Source organism: Hemiscyllium ocellatum, chromosome 5 (genome assembly GCF_020745735.1).
Source record: "Hemiscyllium ocellatum isolate sHemOce1 chromosome 5, sHemOce1.pat.X.cur, whole genome shotgun sequence".
Lineage (NCBI taxonomy): Eukaryota > Metazoa > Chordata > Chondrichthyes > Orectolobiformes > Hemiscylliidae > Hemiscyllium > Hemiscyllium ocellatum.
Window position 1 is genome coordinate 39,126,944 of NC_083405.1, and position 23,386 is coordinate 39,150,329.

The 23,386-nt window shown below is 38.9% G+C and overlaps 1 protein-coding gene across 5 annotated transcripts in view; it reads right to left on the reverse strand.

The window, feature by feature from the left end:
* The window catches only part of LOC132815668 (insulin-like growth factor 2 mRNA-binding protein 3-A), a 130,826-nt gene that overhangs the window by 31,658 nt on the left and 75,782 nt on the right, over positions 1-23,386 (reverse strand). For all 5 annotated transcript variants that reach the window (XM_060824679.1, XM_060824678.1, XM_060824681.1 and 2 more), the window contains 7 exons: positions 19,952-20,003; positions 19,786-19,849; positions 14,889-15,179; positions 8,470-8,604; positions 7,567-7,689; positions 7,339-7,474; positions 3,209-3,319 (listed from right to left, as the gene is read on the reverse strand). In XM_060824679.1, the coding sequence (XP_060680662.1) occupies positions 3,209-3,319; positions 7,339-7,474; positions 7,567-7,689; positions 8,470-8,604; positions 14,889-15,179; positions 19,786-19,849; positions 19,952-20,003 (912 nt within the window). The remainder of the gene's footprint in view (positions 1-3,208; positions 3,320-7,338; positions 7,475-7,566; positions 7,690-8,469; positions 8,605-14,888; positions 15,180-19,785; positions 19,850-19,951; positions 20,004-23,386) is intronic.

The window sequence follows — 23,386 nt, forward strand, 5'->3', positions numbered from 1 at the left end:
TCAAGAAAGCACTTAAAACAACAGATCAAAATATTTCTTAAGCATGACAGATAAGGTACCAATGGGTTCGAGGTAGGCATGGGTAAGTATGATTGTTCTGTTGGCTTGAACACAAATTGTCTAGCTAATCAGAGGGCAACAGTGCAACGTAGTCACATGATGCACATGAATTACAGTAAATGGACCACAGATCAATCATCATCCAATAGCACACAAAGCACTAAAAGAGTCTCTCCAACAGACGACCCAAGTATTTGGGAAGCCCCAATTGCTCTGTACCAAGGATTTCCCAAAGTAGAGTTGGAATTCCAATAGGAGTCACACACAACTTACAGGCAGTGCAAAGTTCTTTACTATTACCCCCACTTGCCTTCAGCTTATTTTGCAGATCTTCTCTTCCCGTTTTCACTGGTCTTCTCCCCGATGCCCTCCTGACTGGCCCCCAGTACAGCATTTTCAGTTCTCACTGAAGGATCACAACAATTATAAGCTGAAAATGGAACACAGTGGGGGCGTGGTGGTGGTGGTGGGGTAGGGAGGTTATTTGGAAGGTATACTCCAGAACATGGAGCACCGAAGAGGTAGCTGTCACCACAGCTTAAGAATGAAAGGATAGCATAGTGCAAGACAAGTAGCTAGCTCAAGAAATAAGTGAAAGGCACATGTTTAGGTTCACGAAATCAAATACGAGATCTCTCCAAAAATTGGCATGCTGGAAATCAAAGGAGAGAGAGGGAGATAATGACTCCGAAGAATGGCCATGAGCAGCATCCAGAAACACAGGCTAAGAGTAATGAAAAGGCAGAAAACACTGAGTAAAAAAAAGTGTCAGGATATTCCAAAGTCAGACAAATAAATTTCACTTTATAACCAATACCATGAGTCTTTAATAGCTTGTTACCTACTTAGCTCTATGATAAATGGCTTCTTGGATCAGTGAAAGCATTTCTTTCAAGAAAGCTAGAGTCTTTAGTTTAGACAGGGATCACAGGATTGGTGGGGAAAAGAGTGTGTTCCTGTGCTGTATTGTTCTTTGTTCTACAAGTCAAAGGCTATGGTTGAGATTAGAACTAGCATCTTAAAAAGGAATGTTTGCTATCGTGCACTGGGAGTTCAAGAAATTATGCATGAGAAGTTGGTAGTCTCCAAGTTACACTGCTTTCCTTATGCTGAAGAATAACATGTACACCTGAAACCTTTTACGTTAAAAAAAACTTACCAAAATTGTTAAAAATGTTTATTAAACTTCAGCCATTTTACTGAAATGCATTATGTGGTCTTGTCATACTGCACTGAGTGAACGCCAAGTGCAGGAAAAAGTTTTTCAACATCATTTTGCACCTCCTGGTTCTTTAGGCTGCTTTGATACATGCTCCAATTCTACTTTGCTGCTTCCTAAATGACCGCAAATTTTGAATTCAACTTGAAAAATACCAAAGTTATCTTAATAATTTCCCATTTGCATACATAGTGTTGCGTGCAGATGTTATATGATCTCCGGTCATGTAATCTGGCTTCACCAGATTACACTTAGTCACCTATTGTGTACACAACATAGAAGATAGTCTGGTACAAACTTATATTCACTGTAATTGTACATTGTGATCACACCTCATTGCTAATATTAAACTTTCTACATTAAAACTCTACCTTCAACCAAAATTAAATCAATATGCTTATAACTATTTTCTGAGCAACCTAATTCCGAAGTTTTAAATGAACGTAAAAATGTTACAGTGATGAATTATCCCCATCTGTTAAAATGTATGCAACTACATAGTGGGAGGAAAACAATTAGCCTCAGCTCTATTACTTTGACAGAACCACAAGTTTAGATTCCTTCTCTTGATCACCTTCTTTCCAGACTTATCCCCAAAGGAAATTGTGGATCATTAAAGAATAGATAAACAATTTGCTCAAAAGATATTCAATAAGTGGCTTACCCTGGTAGACTCCTTTAAAAGACACACACATTCTTTTTCAATAAGTTCTCCATACTACAGCTGAAACATCACCTTCAACGTTTTTTTTCTAAACTCCTATACCTCTTTCTCCTCAATTCTACAAATCGAGAACAGTTTTGCAGTTGCCCTTTTATCCCATTGTTATTTGTGGGAAGTTGCCAGCAAAGGCAACTGTTTCTTTTACAATAAAGTCACAAAACTTCAAAAATGACTGACCTGATAAAATGACAAATGGCACACAAAAGATTAATATCTATCCAAATTCCATAACAATGGTAAAACTGCAAGCTTTAATATTAAGTGAACACCTACATCTAAATAGACACAAGATTCATATTTAGATTAAAAAGGATAACAGAACTTTCACCTGTTTCTATATTTCTCCATTAATGATTCATTGGGAATACAGTATATGTGTACAGCAAATGCACACTTTCATCTGTATTTTGACAAATCTCAAACATACTAAGCATCTTCATCAAACACTAAATAATTATTTCAATACCATAAAAAATAATAGTCATTCAGGTCATTTTATACTGGAATATTTCTTAGGTTCATGCGTTTGTTTCAAATTCAATTTAGTATAATGAGGCAAAAAAGGCCCCATAAATAAACTGCACATTTATCTGCGCTGGCTTGAATGCCAACTCTCAAAAAAGGAGATCAAATACGCCAATTTAAAGCACCAAAGATATTTTAATTGCTTTAGGGCTTTGCAGATCAGGTGAATTAAGCCTTGGCCAGGGCATTACTGTTTGAAATAAATAGTAGCAATCGTAATTAAGCCAAACAACAGAGCAGAATCAGGCTAACTGATCAATGCGTCTATGCTAATTCTTACTAGTTACAAATATTTTCCCACCCCAGATTTCCTTCATCACTATTCAAGGATGAGTGAATAGCATTACAATGTAAAAGTGTAGACTTGTATACATTAAACAGTCAATAGTTCTTTAAATTGATTAATACAAACAATACTGTATATATTGGTTATATTGATCAATTTAAAAAGAACTTCTTTAAAATTAAACAACAATTTAAACGTACCTTCCAGAAATGAAGATCTTACAGCAATGATGTAATATATTACCACAAAAAGTAGAAGAGCAAGAGCCCAAATCACTGAACCATCCTAGGAAGCTGTAAAAACTTGAGCGACACCTGGAAGTTCAACACTTTATTCAAACATATTAAGCAATAGCCTATGAAAACAAATGCTTTGGGCATCTTTAAGCACTTACCCCAAATGGAGTATAAGCAGGGGGCACAGAAGGTTGTGGCAGAACAGGTGAAGATTGTGGAAACAAGCCTAAGGCTTTCAGGTTTAGACCAGGGATTAAATGTGCTTGAAGCTGCAAAATTAAAACATTTTTGCATAAATGCTTTAACCAAAAATTATTTGCTTTTCTTAAAAATACCAAAGAATTTTTGTGTAAGAAAGAAAAGCCACACAATTAATTTTTCAATTGTCTTCATTGCGGATAACTCTTATTTATAAAGCACCTTTCAAGTAGAAAATGCAAGAGCAGCAGAACATTTTTTTTTGAAGGTCAATGGATGTCAATATCATCAAGTCTACCCAGAATCCTTCAGATCATGTACTGAGAATCCACCGTATTCAGAATTATACATTCAATGCAATGAGCATCACTTTTGGATTTTATAACTATACATTAATATAGAATGTTTGCAATTGTGACACATTTCTTTTTGGATAGCTAGGGCATAAAGTACCCATTTCAGTACTTGCAAGGAAATAAAGCATGTACTGTAAAGGAATCTGAATAATTATTAGCATGAAAATCAGGCTCAACCAACAATAACAACCATAAAAATGTAACATCATGATTTCCTCAACATACTGGAACTGTTACTGATCAAGATGTTTTGGTAGACCATTTAATTTCATACAGTAATAGATACCAAAAAAGTCTTAACTAGGTCTATCAAGGTAGTTAAGGAAGCTCAATGCCACTCTTCCTGTTTTACAGATCACAGCTGCTGTTGGCCAACAACACGCACGGGAATTCCTAGAGGGAAGACATTCCAACCTGAACTCTATCAACAAACACATCAAGTTAGACCCCCGTCTACCACCCCCTGAGAAAAGGAACAGGGAATGACTTCACCACAGGAAATTACATCACCAACCCAAAGAAACTCAAACACAAATAGAAAGCAGGAATTTTCAGCAGTGCTTCGCCCACTGAAGATGTTACCTAGTAGGGTAATGAAATGCCTGGAAATGAACCTTTCAGCTCAGCGAGCAAACTTACATGTTAACAATGACAGTGCACAGGTTTAACATCTAAAAACGCTGTCAGAACATGGAAGCTGAGATGAAACTATGATTACCTCTTCTTTGGAAAAAAAAGTAAGCGGAGAATTAAAAGATGGAGCAAAAGAATTTAGAAGCAGAAATGCAACTTTGGGGACCTATTATGGTAGGAAAGAACACAATAGCTGGGCGCAATAGGGAATCAAAGGTTGCACACCACAGGAATAATCAGAAAAGGACAGAGAGATGAGGGGAAAAGGGGTGCAGGAACAATGTTGAAAATAATGTCTCACAAATTAAATAGTGAAGGGTATAGTTAATGTGTTTAGTGGAGTAATATAGAATGCTCACTTCATCTACCTCCAAGTGTCAAATATAGACAATTAAGTGTAGAAAAGTCACTTTGTTAATTTCATGGATACTTATTCACACAATGGTTACAGCATGAAATAACAATTCATCCCTTAGTGTTGATGTTGGCTTGCCAAAGGAGTAATTCACTTAGCGCAACTCCCCTGCTTTCTTCCCAGTGGTCTGCATATTCTTCCCATACATGTAATTATCGAATTCCTCATGAATACTTTATTAGATCCTGCTTCTACCACACTTGGAGTGTATTTTTGATGTAAGCCATACACTGCCTGAAGACATTTTCCCCATCTCACTATTGCTTTATTTTGCCAATTACCTTAAAAACCAGTTGTTTTCTCTGGTTCCCAATCGTTCTACCGAATGGGAACAATATTTCTGCCAACCACTTTGCCCAGATCACCATGATAATGAATACTTCTGTCAAATATCCTCTCATTTTCTCTTCTCCAAGGAAAACAGCCCCAATTTTGCCAATCTTTCTTTGGAGCCAAAGTTCATCATCTTTGAAACTATTTTTGCACATCCCATCTGCACCCATCCTAATAATCTTCAGACAGACATTGCTGGAAGCGAGCCACTCAGAACTGGATGTAAAGCTTCAGTTCAGGCAACAATGGTGTATCATGTAGATTTAAACTATTTCCTCACTTTTGGATTCTATTCTTCTATTGATAAAAGACCAAGATGCTGTATGGTTTATTAACCATACACTCAAAACTTTCTACCACCTTGCATGACTTAGTCACATGTACACCCAGATCCCTTAATGTACAATTCTAAAGGGAATCCACATTATATTGTTAGTGTTCTAGAAAAATAAGCACTTCAGACTTTGCATTAAATTTCATCAGTCACTTGCCTGCCCAATCCACCAAGCTGCATGTCTTTTTGAAGTTCTTTACTATCTTGTTCCAAGTTCACAAAACTTCCAAGATTTGCATGCTTGCAAACTTTGAAATTCTACCCTGCACACAAAGTATGTATATGTTTTCATCAATAATTATCCTATTCACTAAATCTTAACTCAAGTTCTGATGGAACTACTCAATTCTAGGCCTCAATATAATCCAGACCCAAGCAAAATCACTGAATGATAAAAGAGGTGGAAGTAATTTCCTTCATTAGAATCAGACCAAGATGGGACCACGGGTAGTTCAAACAAAGTGGAGGTCAAATTTGAGTCAATAGGGAACTTCAGAGTGTTTGGTGTCAAAGTACACAGATTTCTGAAGCCCTGCGACATTGGCAAAATAACATGTCAGCTGTTTCAGTGACCACCCTTGCAGCCATCATAATGTCAGGAGTGGGGCTGTTAAATTCACAAATTCCCAATAATGATGCAATCTATGCCTGTTTACAGCAAGGGAAAGTTGAAGGTCAGGCTATGGTAGCTGATCCCTAGTTACTGGTTATTATCTGCCATTTATGCAACGTAAATGTCATTTGTCACTTGTTTAGTCTGGATGTTGCCCAGGTCCTGCTGTAGTCTGGTACAGACACACAGTCATTGTTGCAGGATTTAAAAATGGAGCAGAATAATAGTTCTCAGTCACCTGCATGTCTTTTGACTGTATAACAGGTGGAAGGTTATTGTTGTCACAACTGAAGAAAATTGAACTGGGAACACTGCTGTGCAGAAGTGTCGCAGTATGCCATGAGGCCATTATAATTGGCTTATCCTCACAACCATCTCCTTTGGCAGGTAGGATTTCAGTTGTTGGCATGTTTTCACAATGCTCACAGGTTTATAAACACTCCCTATGCCATGCTTTCTATCATGCACCTCCACTTGCCTCTCCAATATTAACCAGTTGGCATACACACCTGGATCAAAAAATGGCAATGAAGTCTGCAGCCAAAGTGGCTGTGCTGAAACGAAAACCAACACCAACGATTTGTTTTCAGAGACAGATGTCACTTGATGGTACTACTATTGACTTGTATCACTATTCAAAGGCACTTCGTACAACAGCAACCGGTCAATGTAAATTTATTCTGTTGTTTTCTGTAGGCAGCACACACCAGGACAATTTTCTTATTTTGCATTCAAGGTTATGTGCCAAGTGCTGAAAAGTGGGATTAATACAGATAAGCCAGTGCAGATTCAATGGGTCTCTGTGCTATATGACTATGACTTTAACTTCACCTGAGCCAATTTGCAACAAAGTTCAATGGGGAAAGCCCATAGATTGAAGCCCAATTGTAACTGCACAAGGAGGGCCTGGAATGAGTATAAACGTTTTGGCTGTTTGCACTAGAAAACGATTGTATCGAGCTTGATGATTAAGAAACTAAAGGTACTATGTTTTAACCTACCTGCTTTGCATTTAAATTGTTCTGTATTGTACAACAATAGGTGTAACCACTTAACTGTATTGACTCTTACACATTTAATGCACAGAACATTTTTCCACCAAAATAAGCAAGCAAATGTCAATTAAGGTGTGTTTTTTAGTCTGTAAATTTTTTTAAAGTTTGATTTCTGAAAATATGGAATAAGGACAAGATTTTCGAAATTCAACTAACAGATTGCTGAATTATGCAAAATTGACTAATCCTCACACCACATAACTTAGCATAAACCCAGGAAAAGGCAGATTTTGGAACAAAGGATATTTATAGAAATTACCCAAAAGAGAATAATTATCAAAATGTCCAAAATGATAACTAATCTGGAATAAGAGCATTACATTTATACTAAACAATTGCTGGATTACTTACATTCATAGCAGCCATATCATTATCATAAGATTCTCTAATTTTCTTCATAATTTCTTCTTCAGCTTTGGAAGATGCTTCAATACTGCTTTTTATTGTAATGGTTCTTTCTGGATTATAAAGAGTCAAGTCTTGCAACCTACAGAACCAACATAAGCATTTTATATTTTGTTGAAGGATCATCATGAAGGCAGTGCATAGAAAACTGAAATCTAGAGTTCCAAAACTTACGGAGAAATTGTGATTTTAGTGTCAGTATCTTGTTCAATTTTTTTCAGGTTTCTTCCTTCTTTCCCAATGAGTCGTCCAACAAAGTTGTTATGTGCTAGAATTTTTAAAGGTATTTCTTCTGTGCTGCAATTAGGTAAATATGAGATTTAGTCCCAGCTTTCAACTTTTACAAATGGCAATTTGTTTAACTGGCATAATTATGATCAAAAGCATCCAGCATTCATTCTTAATCTTCAGGGCAATGCCACATGATAGCTATTGACACACAAGTTATTACTGCTGTTTTTGGGGCTCATTGGATCTGTACAACAGTGTAACAAATGCTGCATTTACCCAGAAGGTCCCTGGCTGCCTGGGGACTTAGCTGTCTCAGCTACAAAATTTGCCATAATTGGCTTCACAGTACATGGTTACCATAAAGACTCTGGAGATGAAGTTTTGGGTGAAGAGAAAGGTAACTGATAATTTACTTATGGCTTTAATACAGAAGGCCAAATCAAAGGATCTGGGATAGAAATGATTTGATTTATACAACAAAAACCAAACTGCAAATAACTTGCAAGTTGCATAAATTCTGGAAATATTTGTACTTAGAAAAGGGAAAGTGCAGTTTCGATTTAGAGTGGGGTTGTATTTGGCTTTGGCAGAGGTGGGCAGGGGGGTATTCTGATACGCAGACAACACTGAATTTAGGGAAGAGCTGTAAATTTTTAATAGCCGACTGTGACAGTCACCAAATGGGCTGCAGAATGTTGCAGTTCCCAATGTGCCCATTGCTTCAAAACATACCATTTTTGAAACAAAGGCAGGATGTCCTGGCAAATGTTAAAAACCCCTGTCCATTTCGCAGGTACAAACAAAAATTGCTCAATGTTAAATAAGAATGGTATTTGATGTACGTACAACTTTGTATCCTGAGCTTCTTTCTGCATGATTTCCATGATCATCTTGCAAGCAGCCGAACACCCCTCTGGTGTTGAATGAATACTTATTGGTTTCTCAGCAGCACCTGCATTATCTTTGCGATGAATATCAATCCTAAACACAAAAGGCGCCATGTCTATGTTATTTAAGAATAAGTGGTATCTAGTAACTATTTATAAAAAGGAGGTGAATATTAGGTATGAGCAACAAAGTGAGTATTCAATCTTAAGTAGCTAAATACATTTCTAGAGGGTCAGAGATGTACAGCATGGAAACAGACCCTTCGGTCCAACCCGCCCATGCAGACCAGGTATCCCAACCCAACCTAGCCTCACCTGCCAGCACCAGGCCCATATCCCTCCAAACCCTTCCTATTCGTGGACATAAACTTATTTTAAAAAAGCCAAGAAATAGTGTCTTCCTCCCTTTGAAGGATCTATGCCGATTCCCCAACCTGGATAATGGCCTTCATTACTGGGTAGCGTAGAATAGGTAGTTTGGGGCATAAGGCTGGAAATCTCCCCAACACAATGGGGTTGGGCTCAACCTGAAAATGTTGAAATCCACAGCTTTAAAAAAAAAGGACAGCAGAATATTCTGCATCACTTAACCAGAAGGAAAATAAAAATAAGCATCTAATCAAGACAAGTGGTAGTTAATTTTTTGACCAACTATTGGAAAAGTCCTTCTGTTTTGCTCTAGTGACTGGAGAACCAAGTGCATCACACTAAAATTATCTCTGTTCTGTTTTTAGACAACAAAGCAGGAAGTTAAAAAGTACTCATTACTCTTTGTTCGGCTTTGTTTGAATAAAGTGCACATTTCATGGAAATTGCCTGTGTAACTGATGATTCCAATAGGTAATTCCCCTTCTGAAGAAAGCAGCTTAGAATCTTCCAAGTTCTCTGACACTAAGTTAATAACTATCCAGTAAAAGCATTAGACATAATGGAAAAGCTAGTTTTCTTGCCTTGTCGACTGGGACCTCCCAAGATTCCTAAAAAGAACCTGCCCAACATACGAGACGACTTCCACCACATTATTCCACTCCTCTTCCCCATTGCCAGACCCAGGATCTGGCACCGCCACGGTCAAATGCCATAACAATAGTACACTGACAGGGTATGGTACAACGTTCTCTGTTCTGCACAATGGTTGACAAAATGTTGATTTCAGCTGCACTTCATATTTCCAAAACAGGTGTTGGGATCAAATTTGGCAACTTAAAAAAAAAGTTACAAATCAGTACTAAGATAAAGAAATGAGGAAAGTGCCAATCCACCTATATCAACAGGATATTCTGAAGAGGGGCAAAGACAGACATCTGCTAAATAATCAAAGCAAAACATCTGAAAGAGTCTGCCACAGAAAATCAACCAGGTGAAAGTGAGTACTGCAGATGCTGGAAATTAAAGTAAAAAGAGAGTGTGGTGCTGGAAAAGCACAGCAGGTCAGGCAGCATCCGAGGAGCAAGAAAACGATGAAGGGCTTTTGCCCGAAACGTCGATTCCCCTGCTCCTCGGATGCTGCCTGACTTACTGTGCTTTTCCAGCACCACACTTGACAGAAAAATCAACCCTCAAGCTGAGAGGAGAGACATTCTCTAATTTAATCATGAAGGAATGCTTGACAAAAACAATATATAGTGTGCTTTTAGTTAGAGCAATTGTTTTTGTTAGCAGTTTGACCTATATCCTAAATCAGCCGGAGCAGAAAATCTATACTGGCATTCCAGTGCAGTACTGAGGGAATGCCATTTTATTTGGTGTGCTATCTTTCAAGCAAACTTTAAATCACAATTGCTTGTGCAGGTTGTAAAGGGTTTTCTTCCATTAAGTGATGTATGCTTGCAAACGAAAGAAATTAACTGAGCATTAACAATTCAAAATTTAAGTAAACTATTTAAATACGTTGCATTAACAATATTTTGGTGTCCATAAATAACTAAAGTATGAGTAATTATATCTTTTGTTAATTCAAGGACTTTGTATGGGAGGCAGGAAGAGGAGAAGAGACACTTATTTCAATCCAGACAAAAAAATGTCGTGTAGATTCTGACATGTTCATATAATAAGCCTTTTTCAATCTTATTGCAGATCAATGTTACAGATTAAAAACAAACACTCAAATATCAAGATCGAACTTAGGTGGGAATTGAAAGATTGCTTTCGTAATACAACTGTTTTCTTAAATATCTCTTCACAAAGGTGAATAGGTGACCCTGAAGTTTGGTTTCGCCTTTAGACACATAACCACCGTCACCTACAAGGATAAGGGAAACGGAACATGGGAGCACCATCACCAGAAAGTTCCCCTGCAAACAAATCATCCTGCCCTGGAACTATATTGCTGTTCCACCAATGTCACTGAATCAAAATCCTGAACTCACATCCTTATGAGTGACTACCAAATGGATTGCAAGTGTTCAAGACAGCAGCTCACCATTGCCATCTTGAGGACAACTAGGGATGAGCAATACATGCTGGCCCAGTCAGTGATGCTCCCACCTCTTAAGCAAATAAATAAAATTCCTGCATATGGTCAGCTGTTGAAATTCTTGTTCATGCTTATATCACAGTGTTTTTTTCAATTAGAGGGTGATAATTTTTAAAGGTTTCAAGAAATTTTTAATTTGGAGGTAAAATAAAGAGAGACTGTTAGCTACTGAAGTCTGCCTGTTATTATTGCTGGGTGTGAAAGGAAAGTTTAGTTTGTTTTATGGGACAAATGTGACAGGCATTTGATTGGAGATCATTATAGCAGCCCATGCATCATTAACTGTGGAAGTTGTTGCAGAAATAGTATTGAGAAGGACAGGTTGTACAGTTGTGCTTCTTAAGGAGATAAAAATCCTTCCAGACCCCAGGGCTGCTTTCTCAATAGAACGCGAACATTGGGGGTGATTTACTCAAGATTCACCATTTCTCAGGTGATGGGTGAGGCTCTGGAGGAGAGTCATTTGTGGTAACATGATTTTATCTGGGAACTGAATCGAAGTCAATGGGTATGAATCTGCATTTCAAACCAAGCTAATCAACTACCTTAGGAGTTCAGTTTTCAAAAAATAGCAAGTACGGTGGCATGGTGGCGCAGTGGTTAGCACTGCTGCCTCACAGCACTTGGGTCCCAGGTTCAATTCCAACCTCGGGTGACTGTGTGTGGAGTTTGTACTTTCTCCCAGTGTCTGCGTGGGTTTCCTCCAGGTGCTCTGGCTTCCTCCCACAGTCCAAAGATGTGCAGGCCAGGTGAACTGTCCATGCTAAATTGCCCATAGTGTTAGGTGCATTAGTCAGAGGGAAATCGGTCACTCTTTGGAGGGTCAGTGTGGACTGGTTGGGCCAAAGGGCTTGTTTCCACACTGTAGGGAATCTAATTTAATCTAATCTCATTTGGAGTCAGAGTCAGAGTCATAAGAGATGTACAGCACGGAAACGGACCCTTCTTTCCAACTTGTCCATGTTGACCAGATATTCCAACCCAATCTAGTCCCACCTGCCAGCACCTGGCCCATATCCCTCCAAACCCTTCCTATTCATATACCTATCCAAAGATCTTTGGTCCAACTCATCCATGCTGACCAGATATCCTATCCTAATCCACTCCCATTTGCCAGCATTGAGCCTCTACCCCTCCACACCCTTACTACTCATATACCCATCCAGTTGTCTTTTAAATGTTGTAATTCTACCAGCCTCCCCACCACCTCCTCTGGCAGCTCATTCCATATGCACCCCACCCTCTGCATGAAAACATTGCCCCTTAGCTCTCAAAATTGTTTTCCCCTCACCCTAAACCTATGCCCTCTAGTTCTGGACTCCCCCACACCAGGGAAATACATTGTCTATTTACCCTATCCATGCCCCTCATGATTTTGCAAACTTCGATGAGGTCACCCCTCAGTCTCCAATGCTCCAGGGAAAACAGTCCCAGCCTGTTCAGCCTCTTCCTATAGCCAAAATCCTCCAATCCTGGCAACATCCGTGTAAGTCTTTTCTGAACCCTTTCTAGGTTCACAACATCTTTCTGATAGCAGGGAGACCAGAATTTCAGACAATATTCCAAAACTGGCCTGGCCAATGTCCTTCAGCTGCAGCATGACCTCCCAACTCCTGTATTCAATACTCTGATCAATAAAAGGAAGGCATATCAAATGCCTTCTTCACTACCCAATCTACAGATCACTTCCAAGTAGCTATGAGTCTGTACTTCAAAGTTTCTTTGTTCAGCAACATGCCGCAGGACTTGACCATAAAAAGTGTACAAGTCCTGCCCTGGTTTGCCTTTCCAAAATGCAGTACCTCACATTTATCTAAATTAATCTCCACCTGCCACCCCTCAGCCCATTGGCCCATCTGATCAAGATCTCGTCATACTTTGAGGTAACCTTTTTCACTATCCACTACACCTCCAATTCTGGTGTCATCTGCAAACTTATTACTATACCACCTACGTTCACATTCAAATCATTTATATAAATGATGAAAAGCAGTGGACCTAGCACCGATCCTTATGGCACACCACTGGTCACAGGCCTCCAATCTCAAAAAGAAACCCTCAGTCTTCTACCTTTGAGGCAGTTCTGTATCCAAATAGTTAGTTCTCCTTGTTTTCCACAAGATCCAACCTTGCTAACCAGTCTTCCAGAAGGAAATTTGCTGAACGCCTTACTAAAGTCCACTTAGATCACGTCTACCACTCTGCCCTCATCAATCCTATTTGACACTTCTTCAAAAAAACTCAATCAAGTTCGTGAGACATGATTTCCCACGTACAAAGCCACGTTGACTATTCCTAAAAACTTTCCTGTAGGGTTTTTGTCCAAAATGTTGATTTTTCCTGTTCTTCGGATGCTGTCTGACCTGCTGTGCTTTTCCAGCACCACTCTAACCTATCCCTAATCAATCCTTGCCATTCCAAATACATGGGAATCCTGTCTCTCAGGATTCCCTCGAACAACTTGTCCACCACCGATGTCAGGCTCAATCTACAATTCCCTGGCTTTTCCTTACCACCATTTTTAAAAAAAAAAGTGGCACCACATTAACCAACCTCCAGTCTTCCGCACTTCACCAGTGACTATCGATGATACAATGTGGCGCAACTGGATATGATTTGATTCAAAAGAACAAACTGGTAGGAGAGTAAAACCCAGATGAGAGGAATCACCTAGTTTGGGGTAGAGGGAATACCTCCAAAAAAAAAAACTTCATTGTAGAAGACAGTTCGAAGATCGCTAGTTGACAGATAGAGAAAACAAAAGTGAATAAATAGTTGGGGGCTAATCATTTTGGATTGATTCTGGAAACAATGAATAAGTCCATAAAGGACTATTTAAAGTTTACCTAAAAACCAGACTTTTTTCCAGTTGGACCAAGAATAAGGAGGGGTTTTCCATTTGGTGGCTTAAGGTGGAACCTGCATATAGAACCTGTTCAGTCAATAGAGCTTTTGATGAACTGTTACGGTTAATGTTTAAAATATGAAATCGTCACCCTTTCTGTTATTAACTGAAAGTTTGAATTAAAAAGACTTTGTTTCCACCACACTTGAGTATTCTGTTCAATTCTGGTCTCCACATTACAGGAAGCATATGGAGTTTGGGGAGGATGCAGAAGAGGTTTACCAGGATGCTGCCTGGATTAAAGGGTATGAGCTAGAAGGATAGAAAAACCTTGGGTTGTTTTCTCTGGAGCACTGGAGGCTGAGGGGAGACCGGATAGAAGTCTATAAAATTATGAGATGCATAGATACGACTGACAGTCAGAGTCTTCACCACTCCACTAGAGTTGAAATGTCTAAATCTTGGGGGCACACATTTAAAAGATGGGGGGGGGTGGGTGGAAGAGAAAGAGTTCAAAAAGAAAAGTGAGGTGACAACACCTCACCCCCACCCCCCCGCCCCTGCAGAACGTGGTAGAAATCTGTAATGCGCTGCTCGGGGTGGTGGTGGAGGATTAAACAATAGGGGCATTTAAGAGACTTTTAGATAAGCACTTAGATGTGCAAGGTATGGAGGGATGTGGACCAAGGGCAGGCAGAAGTGATTAATTTAATTTGGCATAACGTCGTGGGCCAAAGGGCCTATTCCAGCACTGTACAGGTCTATGATCTATATACAAAGTATATTGCTCTCTAAGGGATCATAAGCATCAAGGCATTAAATTCCTTTGTCAACTTTCTTACTCCCTCAAGTTTGAGAGAATCAAGGTAACGTACAAATTTGGCACTTGCATCCAACTTGTAATTTGTACTTAAAGTAATCACAGCTCATTGAATTTAACAGCTGCTTTGATAATTTGCCCGCTCACCCAAGCCAGCTCAAAATAAAGCATACAATCTTAATAATGAAACCAAGTGATTATGCTCTTCACATTAAAATTTGCAAACGTTATACCTACTTTGACTGTGTTTGTTTTGTGATATTCCGGATTGTTGCTCCTTCCTTCCCAATGATAGCACCTACAAATTGAGTAGGAACCATGATTCGCAAAGGAACATCAGACTGTTGCTGTTTTGGTCTAACTGTACCATTAGGAGACCCTTGCCGAGGTAGACCTCGTTGACCAAAACCACGCCGTGTTTGTGAAGTAGGTTGCTGTGAACTCTGTTGAGCAGCCATCTCATCAGGGATGTAGGTTACTTTTAGTGAACAATTCTCCAACATGTAACCGTTAAGTTTCTCAATTGCCCTATTAAAGAATACAACATTATTTATACTCATCACTAGATGTACGTGCACTTTGCTTTCCATTAATAAACAAGGGTTTAAGATTAAGAAAATTGCAATATAATCCAAAAAATAACCTCCAACTCAAAACACTTATGCTGGAAACCAGAAAATACTGAACAAGATTATTAATATTTGGAAGAATTCAGGTCAGTGACCATTTATCAAAACTAAAGTTTGCCAATATCATAATGCAATTTTTGTTATTGCAACATGGTCACAGGAGTTGATTTCACCTCAAAAGCCTGTTCTACCCTTCAACAAAGTTATGGCTGATCTGCAACGTAACACTAAATACACACTTTTACCCCATTTCCCCAACCTAAATTCAAAAACAATATTATTTCTTTACATTACAAAGATCTAAAAGTCTGCAAATGGTAATAAACTTGATGCATAAAAGACTAATTTCACTCCTGAACTTAAAACCACATGTTTTCACGGTTATACCCATTATTCCAACACTCCCTTCAAAAAGGATATAAGCTTAAAAAGGATATGTACTTAAAATGCTCCCCTCATACCTTGAGAGATTCCATGGTCTCACCCCAACTTTCTGAATTCCAAGTGATACAACCCTAGTTTCTTTAACCTCTCTTCATAGCTTAAGCCATAGAGGCTATGCACAATTAAATTTAGGCGGTTCACCCTCACCCCGAAGCCAATACATCCTTCCTATGTTTTGTACCAGGACAGGGGATACCCTACTGGATCAAAATTCTTGTAGTGATCTGCAGCTTTAGCAATTATTTCAGTCTGCCACTTCTAACATTGTTCCAACCATCTTGGGGTTCCCACACGCACTTTATCTTCAGGTCCATCTCTTATTATTAGCAATGGTGAGCTTTCCAATTTTTTGGGATGCCTATCCTACATCCTGAGCGTCTCAAGACATCACTTGGTCTTACTTTGGTGTGCGTGTGCATGTCGCTGTGTATATAGGTACATATTATACATGGGACCGAAAGCTTTGTAGGAAGAGAGAGTTTATGCATATAAATGCCTTTCTCATTGAGAAATGTTTATGAAGACTGTCTATCCCTGCTGAATTCCCAGTGGCAACGTCCTGACAAAAATCAGCCTGCCTGATCTGAGATTAGCTAACTGATTAACAGATTCAGCTACAACTTCATTCCAACCACTCAGCACCTATTTCTAACATTTATTGGTGCTGTTCCAAAGTTTAGTTTATGTCCTAGCCCTGATGAATTTAGGTCAAAAAGTTTTGACTCAGTCTCTTTATGGGATTGATTATGTTCTGTTCTACCAATGGAGAGAGAGAATACAGTATTCCTTCATTTATACAGAAAGCGCAGAGCTAAACTTCAAGTCAAACCTGTCCAATTTTGAAGAATCGGAATCATAAAAGTAAAACAAACTATCCTGGTCTTTAGCCCCACCCCACTCTCTCCAATCCAATAAAGTTCCCAAACCATTTTTTCCCCAACCCAATTGGTAAGTATAATTTATCATGAACTATTTACCTAGAGCAGATTGTTAGAAACCAGAAAAAAAAACGTAGTTGAAGTCTCATAATTCAATGTTGCTCACACGTTGAGGGTAAAAAAAATTCCTGCACTGCAAAATAGTCAAGTTTCTTTCCAACCTGGTTTCTAGGTATTTTCTAAACAACTTGTTCAAGGAATTATTACACACTCTGGAGCAGGTGGTACTTTAAACTCGGGCCCTTGGCTCAGAAGTAGGGACACCATCATTGAGTCAATAAGAACACCTCCAACCTGACTTTTTAATTAAGCCATTCCTCAGCCTTCGCCGTCTCAATATGCTCAGAATTTTGTTTTTGATAGTTAACTGTCTGTTTATATTTTATACACACAGGACACACAATAAATAGAATAGTTAAAAGTTTTTTTTTCACTTGGAAGTTTAAGGAGAATGTAGGGAATATCTACCTTCCTGATGGACTTTCAATTAGTACAGCAAACAGTTAGTGGAGTTTTGGAAAGGATAATTAATTAACACCAGCTGTTCTGGTATAACGAACGTTTTGTCAGAGCAAATGCAATTGATGAATTGTATATGTTGTTTTGATAACGTGAACCTTCTGAACAGATACAACAATTTCCTATACTGATCTTCCACATTGAGAGTTTCTGTAGCAGTTTTCCATAGCGTGATTTTCTATAGAGCAAGGTCACAAAGGAACGCAACTGCCGCATTTTAGTGGAATGTCCTTTACGTAAATTTAATATCCAGTGTGGGTCTTATAAGAGACAGATTAGCTAGCCATACACAAGCTCATTACTCTAGACAAAATTGCTAACATTACTATCAATGTAACTACACCAAACGGCCTGCAGTCTAGTGGCACTTAACTGTCTTTGTCAAGCTGATGGTAAGTAAAACACATCAGCAAGGCTCACATTAAAAAAAAACTAAAGACTGCTTTCTTCTAGGCCTGACCCAGAAACATGCAAGCAGCAAATTGCAGGCTGACTTCACTTGAAGGAATACCTTGAATACATCTTCTCATAATGGGGGGCAGACATTGCAACTTTTTAATAAAATGTCTTTAAACCGTTGATCCTTAGCAACATAATATTAAATCCAAGTTGTAACCTGTAATACTTTTGTAGTATCAGGTGTATGTATGAATTTGTCACAATGATGCTAGTTGGAACAGAAGAATTAGTCATCTGGCAGAAGTGCTTTTAGGTGAAGGTGGTAAAAGAGATCTTAAAATGAGGAAGGAAAGCTCTATAAGTGATGTTAAAGTACAACACAAGTTCATTTTCACTTCGATGTTAGTGTCTGAAAAGTAATAGTTGCATTAAGAAATCATTTTCTTCTATTTTTAACTAGCAAAACAAAGACCTTGCCTCTTTTTGGAACATTTCCATGCTACAAGTGACTTTGTGGTATGTTGAACTTTGTTAAAGCGGACTTCCACTGCAGTAAAACATGTGCAGTCAGCAGACAAGTACAGGTCACTCTGCTAATAACAAGCATTTCTCTAACACAAATTTGCTGTAAGGCAATTCACAAATTTGGGATACTGTTTCTAAAGCACGAAGTTTCATAATGTGTGCTGACTGTAACGTGATTACATCACCAATACTTTAAGCACTATTACTAAAGCAGTGATTTTTCTATATTGCACAGGAACACAACCATGTTAAAGGGTTACTTGCAGCAGAATATGGGAGCACGTGTGTACACACTAACCAATTAATGCCCTACCACCTGATCTTTACCACTGCTCAAATTTAGTTGAGATAGCATATGTTTGCAGTAGCTCTGGTGTTGTAGTTTATCGCTCTTCGAGAGGAAATTTTGTTTCTTTACTGGTCTGTTACTGCCGTAATTTGCCCTGCTCTATCATTCCTTTTATTGCTTCCACCAGGTCACAGGCTCTTATTTTCTTCTTAGAATCTGGTTAAAGAACTGCTGCATTTCTAACTTCTTTCAATGTTGATAAAATGTCACCAACCTGAAAAAAAATGGTTCCCCTGCTACAATGGTCACCTGACCAGAGTTTTCACATAATATTCTGACTCTAGTTCAGATTTCTAGTATCTGAAAGTATTGTACTTTTGCATTGCACAACCCAAAATGCCAACAAAATTTGGAGTACTGCTGAAAAATTCCCATATAGCCTTGCTGTGGCTCCAGTTGAGTTGCCTGGTTTGAAGTTAAACAACTTCAGGGGGCAGTATGGTGGCTCAGTGGTTAGCACTGTTGCTTCACAGCACCAGGGACCTGGGCTTAATTCTAGTCTCAGGCGATTGTGCATGGAGTTTGCACATTCTCCAGGTGCTCCAGCTTCCTCCCACAGTCCAAAGATGTGCAGGTTAGCTGGTCTGGCCGTATTAAATTGCCCACAGGGATGTGTAAGTTAGTGCATTAGTCAGTGTTAAATATAGGGTAGGGGAATGGGTCTGGGTGGGTTACTCTTTGGAGGGTCAGTATGGACTTGTTGGGCTGAAGGGCCTGTTTGCACACTGTAGGGATTCTAATTCTGAAAAGCATATAGTAGTGAACCATTCCCTGGTGCGCTCTCAGTGCTAACACCTCTATCAGAGTCAACTTGCCAACCAAAATCAGCATCATTTTCTCATGTAATATGAAGAGATGTGATGTTCTTGCGATTCTGTCCTGATGAGTGAAAGGTGGAAATATCCAAGTCACTCACGATCCAGGCGTGGAAATACATCACCATTCCTTCAGTGTCTGCCTACAGCACATAAACTGCAGTGATTCAAGAAGGCAGCTCACCATCAACCTTCGAGGACAACAAAAAAAGGGCAATAAATGCTAGCTGAGCCAGTGACATCCATTTTTACCGTTCCCCCAAGCGAATAATATGTAAACAAAACTTCAAATGCATGCATTTTTGGTCAGTAATACTGAAGTACTGAACATTTCTAACTATGATATTGAAAAATGGAGAGATGGGAAGGAAAAACTCACATTAATCTTGAGGAAAAAAGTATTTGTTAGAGTGAGTCCTTAAGTGGTGCACCAAGATGGTCACAAAACTCTTGGCACTAATAAGTATTTCCACAATTAAAATAACCATGAAAAAAAAATGTTGATTAAGTACTCACTGCCTCGCATGTTCCTTGGTAGAGTATGTCACATTTACTACTGCTGTCTCTGTTTCGGTGTTTACTACAGAACAAAAAGCAGAAGTGACTTTTTTTGTAAAATTGGAACAGTTTATCGGTAAATATCGATCTATAGACAGCAAAAAATATTTTTCCAGTTGCATACCTTGTTCGCAGTTCTCGACTGAACCATATTGAGCTAACAAACTATCCAACACCTAGAACAAAAAAAAGACAACATGGGAAGTGAATATACTCAGCTATTTTCTTCAACTGAATTCAAAATTGAAGTATCCTTCATGAAACAAAAATGCGGCAGTCTTACATACATTCAGCAAATCCATTGCAAAGGACAAACTAGATTACTGAACTTGACACAGACACGGTCTTTGTAATTTTCTTAGCAAAACAGAAAATGCTTTAAATATTGCTGAATAGCTTTGTCCTGCATTCATCAGGGCAGGAATGTCAAATTTCAAATGCTCACTACAGTTCATCGCACTGAAAAAGGGAGCTGATTGGTGCATCAACTCTGCTTTCTCCGTGGCACTGTTACAGCTAACCAATGTATAAATGTACATTGCTAACACATGCATTTAATAGGCTCCTTACACTTCAAGATAATTGAAGAGGAGGCACATGTGTTTGCCCAAAATGGATCTCTGTATATGAATGAATGTTACTTCTCACCAGTGTAAATAAGTCACTGTCCTGTGGCAATCTATTGAGTTTTCCACCAATAGGGTGTTATCAGCCTGAAATTATTTTCTGTGCATCACAAAACCGAGGAATGTAATTTGAGTTTCAGTGCAGGATTGAAATCGGATATGTAGCTCATCGACTGGCTAACTGAATAAAACTTGATGTTCCTTTGGATGCTCATAAGAGGCAAATTACAAACTGTGTGCTTACAAAATAGTCAATAAAACACCGATTGTTCGATGCGATCCACCATTGTTTAGCAAGTACTGCCCAGAGTATGCTAATATTGTCAACAAAGTAAAGATAATCAGTTGCAATTGTAACATGGCTGATGTAAACTTTGTGGGAGGTTAGAAATGTAGTTTCTGCAGGTGGGGGCTGCGGGGTGGGACATTATACAAACTGTCACGGAATTCTTGGAGCATGTAGCATACTTAAGGCTAAGACTTTTATGAATATAGAGGGTCTTTTAAAGAAAATAGTTTTAAGCTAGGAACTATGAAGGGTTGTTGCTGACCACAAATGCAGCAGTAGGGACATTTCACAATAAAGGTTATAGTATGATAACAGAAACTGGATAAAAGGAGAAGCTGTAACAGACAAGGAACAAAGAATGCAGACATACAAGGACAGCAGGATGGCCAGATAAGAATATAACGAGAGAGAAAAAAACAAGTGAGATAATCGGCTTATGATAGGATGAGATTAGACCATTGAGAAAAGGGAGGCGTGATTCAGCAACTTGCAAACTGAACAAAGAAAGTTTACATGTTTTGTTACGTACGCATTTCTGCTTGATTGCAGAAGCATCCGGTACTTGCAAGACTGTAATAAATCGTTCTCATTTCCAAGGCTTTGTCTCAGGCTGATTGATTTGTGAATGAGTTCTGTTTCTCACAACTTGCATGAAGCAACATTCTAGCCTTGTACCATTTTTTGGAATTACCTGCAATAATGGGAGCCTACAAGTTGAGGATTTCTATGGCAATGCCTTGGCCAATCAGTGAAACTGGTTGCTGAAGAGGGACGGTCTTCTACTCCATAATAAACACTTCTTAATTGTTTGAAATTACATTTGTCCAATGAATGCAAGACGAGATGCTTTGGCAACAGGTCTCTTTTTTGACAATATTCAAAGTCTGTACAATTTGCAATTGATTGGAAAACATTTTGTTGGTTATCAATACAAAGGCATGAAAGGCTACTGTATGCACAGCAGCCTCAGGATGCACTGTACTAAACACTTGCCAATGTTTAGGGAAGTACTTGATCTGAACCAATACTGATTGGATTTTGATTATTATAATATTCGATCAAACAGGTTTGACTTCCACAAAAAATGTGATCAGTTGCAGACTTTTTTTTTGGTTTTTTTTTGTTTTGGTAATTTTCCACTATAATTATGGAATTTAAACTGGTGTAGAGCTCAAATTATAGGATCTCCTGATTCAGTTTCATAGCGAAAATAAAAAGTAGAATGTTGAAAGGCTGGGAAGTACAGGTGTCCGGAGCGTTCTTGTTTGAGTGTCATGGAAAGTTCACTTGCTGGTGCAAGCAAGCAATGAAGACAACAAACAGGACATTGGCATGCATCGCAAAGAGATTTTGGAGTACAAAGACATTTTGCTGCAGTTCTGTGAAGCCTTGGTGAGACGTCACCTGTACTGCATGCAATTTTGGTCTCCTTGTTGAAGAAAGACTACTTGCTGTAGAGTGATTGCAACAAAAAAAAATCATCAGATGAATCCTGGGATCACAGGACTGCCTTATAATGGGAAACGAGGAAATAGCCTTTGTATTCTCTACAATTTCTAAGAACAAGAACTTCAAAAATTCTTAAAAAGCTTCTCCTGGATCGTGACTCCAGGTTAAGGGGTCAGCTATTCAAGGCAGAGAGCACATGAGAGTGCCAGGGGGAGGGGACGAGAGAGCGAGAGCGCAATTTATTCAGTCAACAATGTCGTGAATCATTACAATTCTCAACCTGGAGGGTTGTGAAAGCTCAAGTCATTGAGCAGGTTCAAGACAAAATGCTGGGTTTATGGAGACTAATGGTATTAAGGGAAATGGAGATAGTGCCACGTTCCCAGAGTAGATAATCGGCCATGATTGAGAATATCAGGCAGATGTAATGGCTGAATGGCCTACTCCTCTTCCTATATGCTTAACAGAACAGGTAGTTTGCCTCATCAATCCCATCCTGGACAGTAATGCTCCACAGGAGCCCACAGTTCATTTCAGCTAATAATGTCAGTAAACCAGATCCTCTCATCCCTTTCTTTCTCAACCACTTTGTACAGTTAAATATGAAGAAAGTGCACATTATTTACCATGAAACCTTAAATCTTACATTCTCACAGCCCAAGTATACCCTTTGCCCAAGTGTTTTGTTGGATTTATTACTGACCATCTTATATTTTTGGCTCTTAGATTAGGTCCTTCCCACAAGTGGGGATGCATCAGGCTGATGTGCAATCCAACACCCAGTATCCAAACCACTGACGTGCCAAGCTTCACGCTGTAAATCGGTGAAGGTGAAGCAACATGTTTTTCAAATGCAGATGCTGGAAATGGCTGAGGCGCAAGTTAGATGCTCAAAAGGAACCAAGCACCTTCTGGAGACAGAATCCCATGGCAGATCAACACTGACATCACACTCAGCCAACGCATTTTCAATCTGAGCCATTCACTACAAAAGTGCTTCTCCATATATTACTATGGTTTCTTTTGTAGATGGTCTTAAATCTATTATCCAGTTCTTGAACCTTCTACCACTAGTAACAGTTTCCTACCATCTACTCTGACTACATATGTAGCGATATTTTTTTCTAATACTTTCACCACCTCTCCTCTCAACTATCCGTTCTCTAGGGAGAACAGCACCACCTTCTCAAGTCTA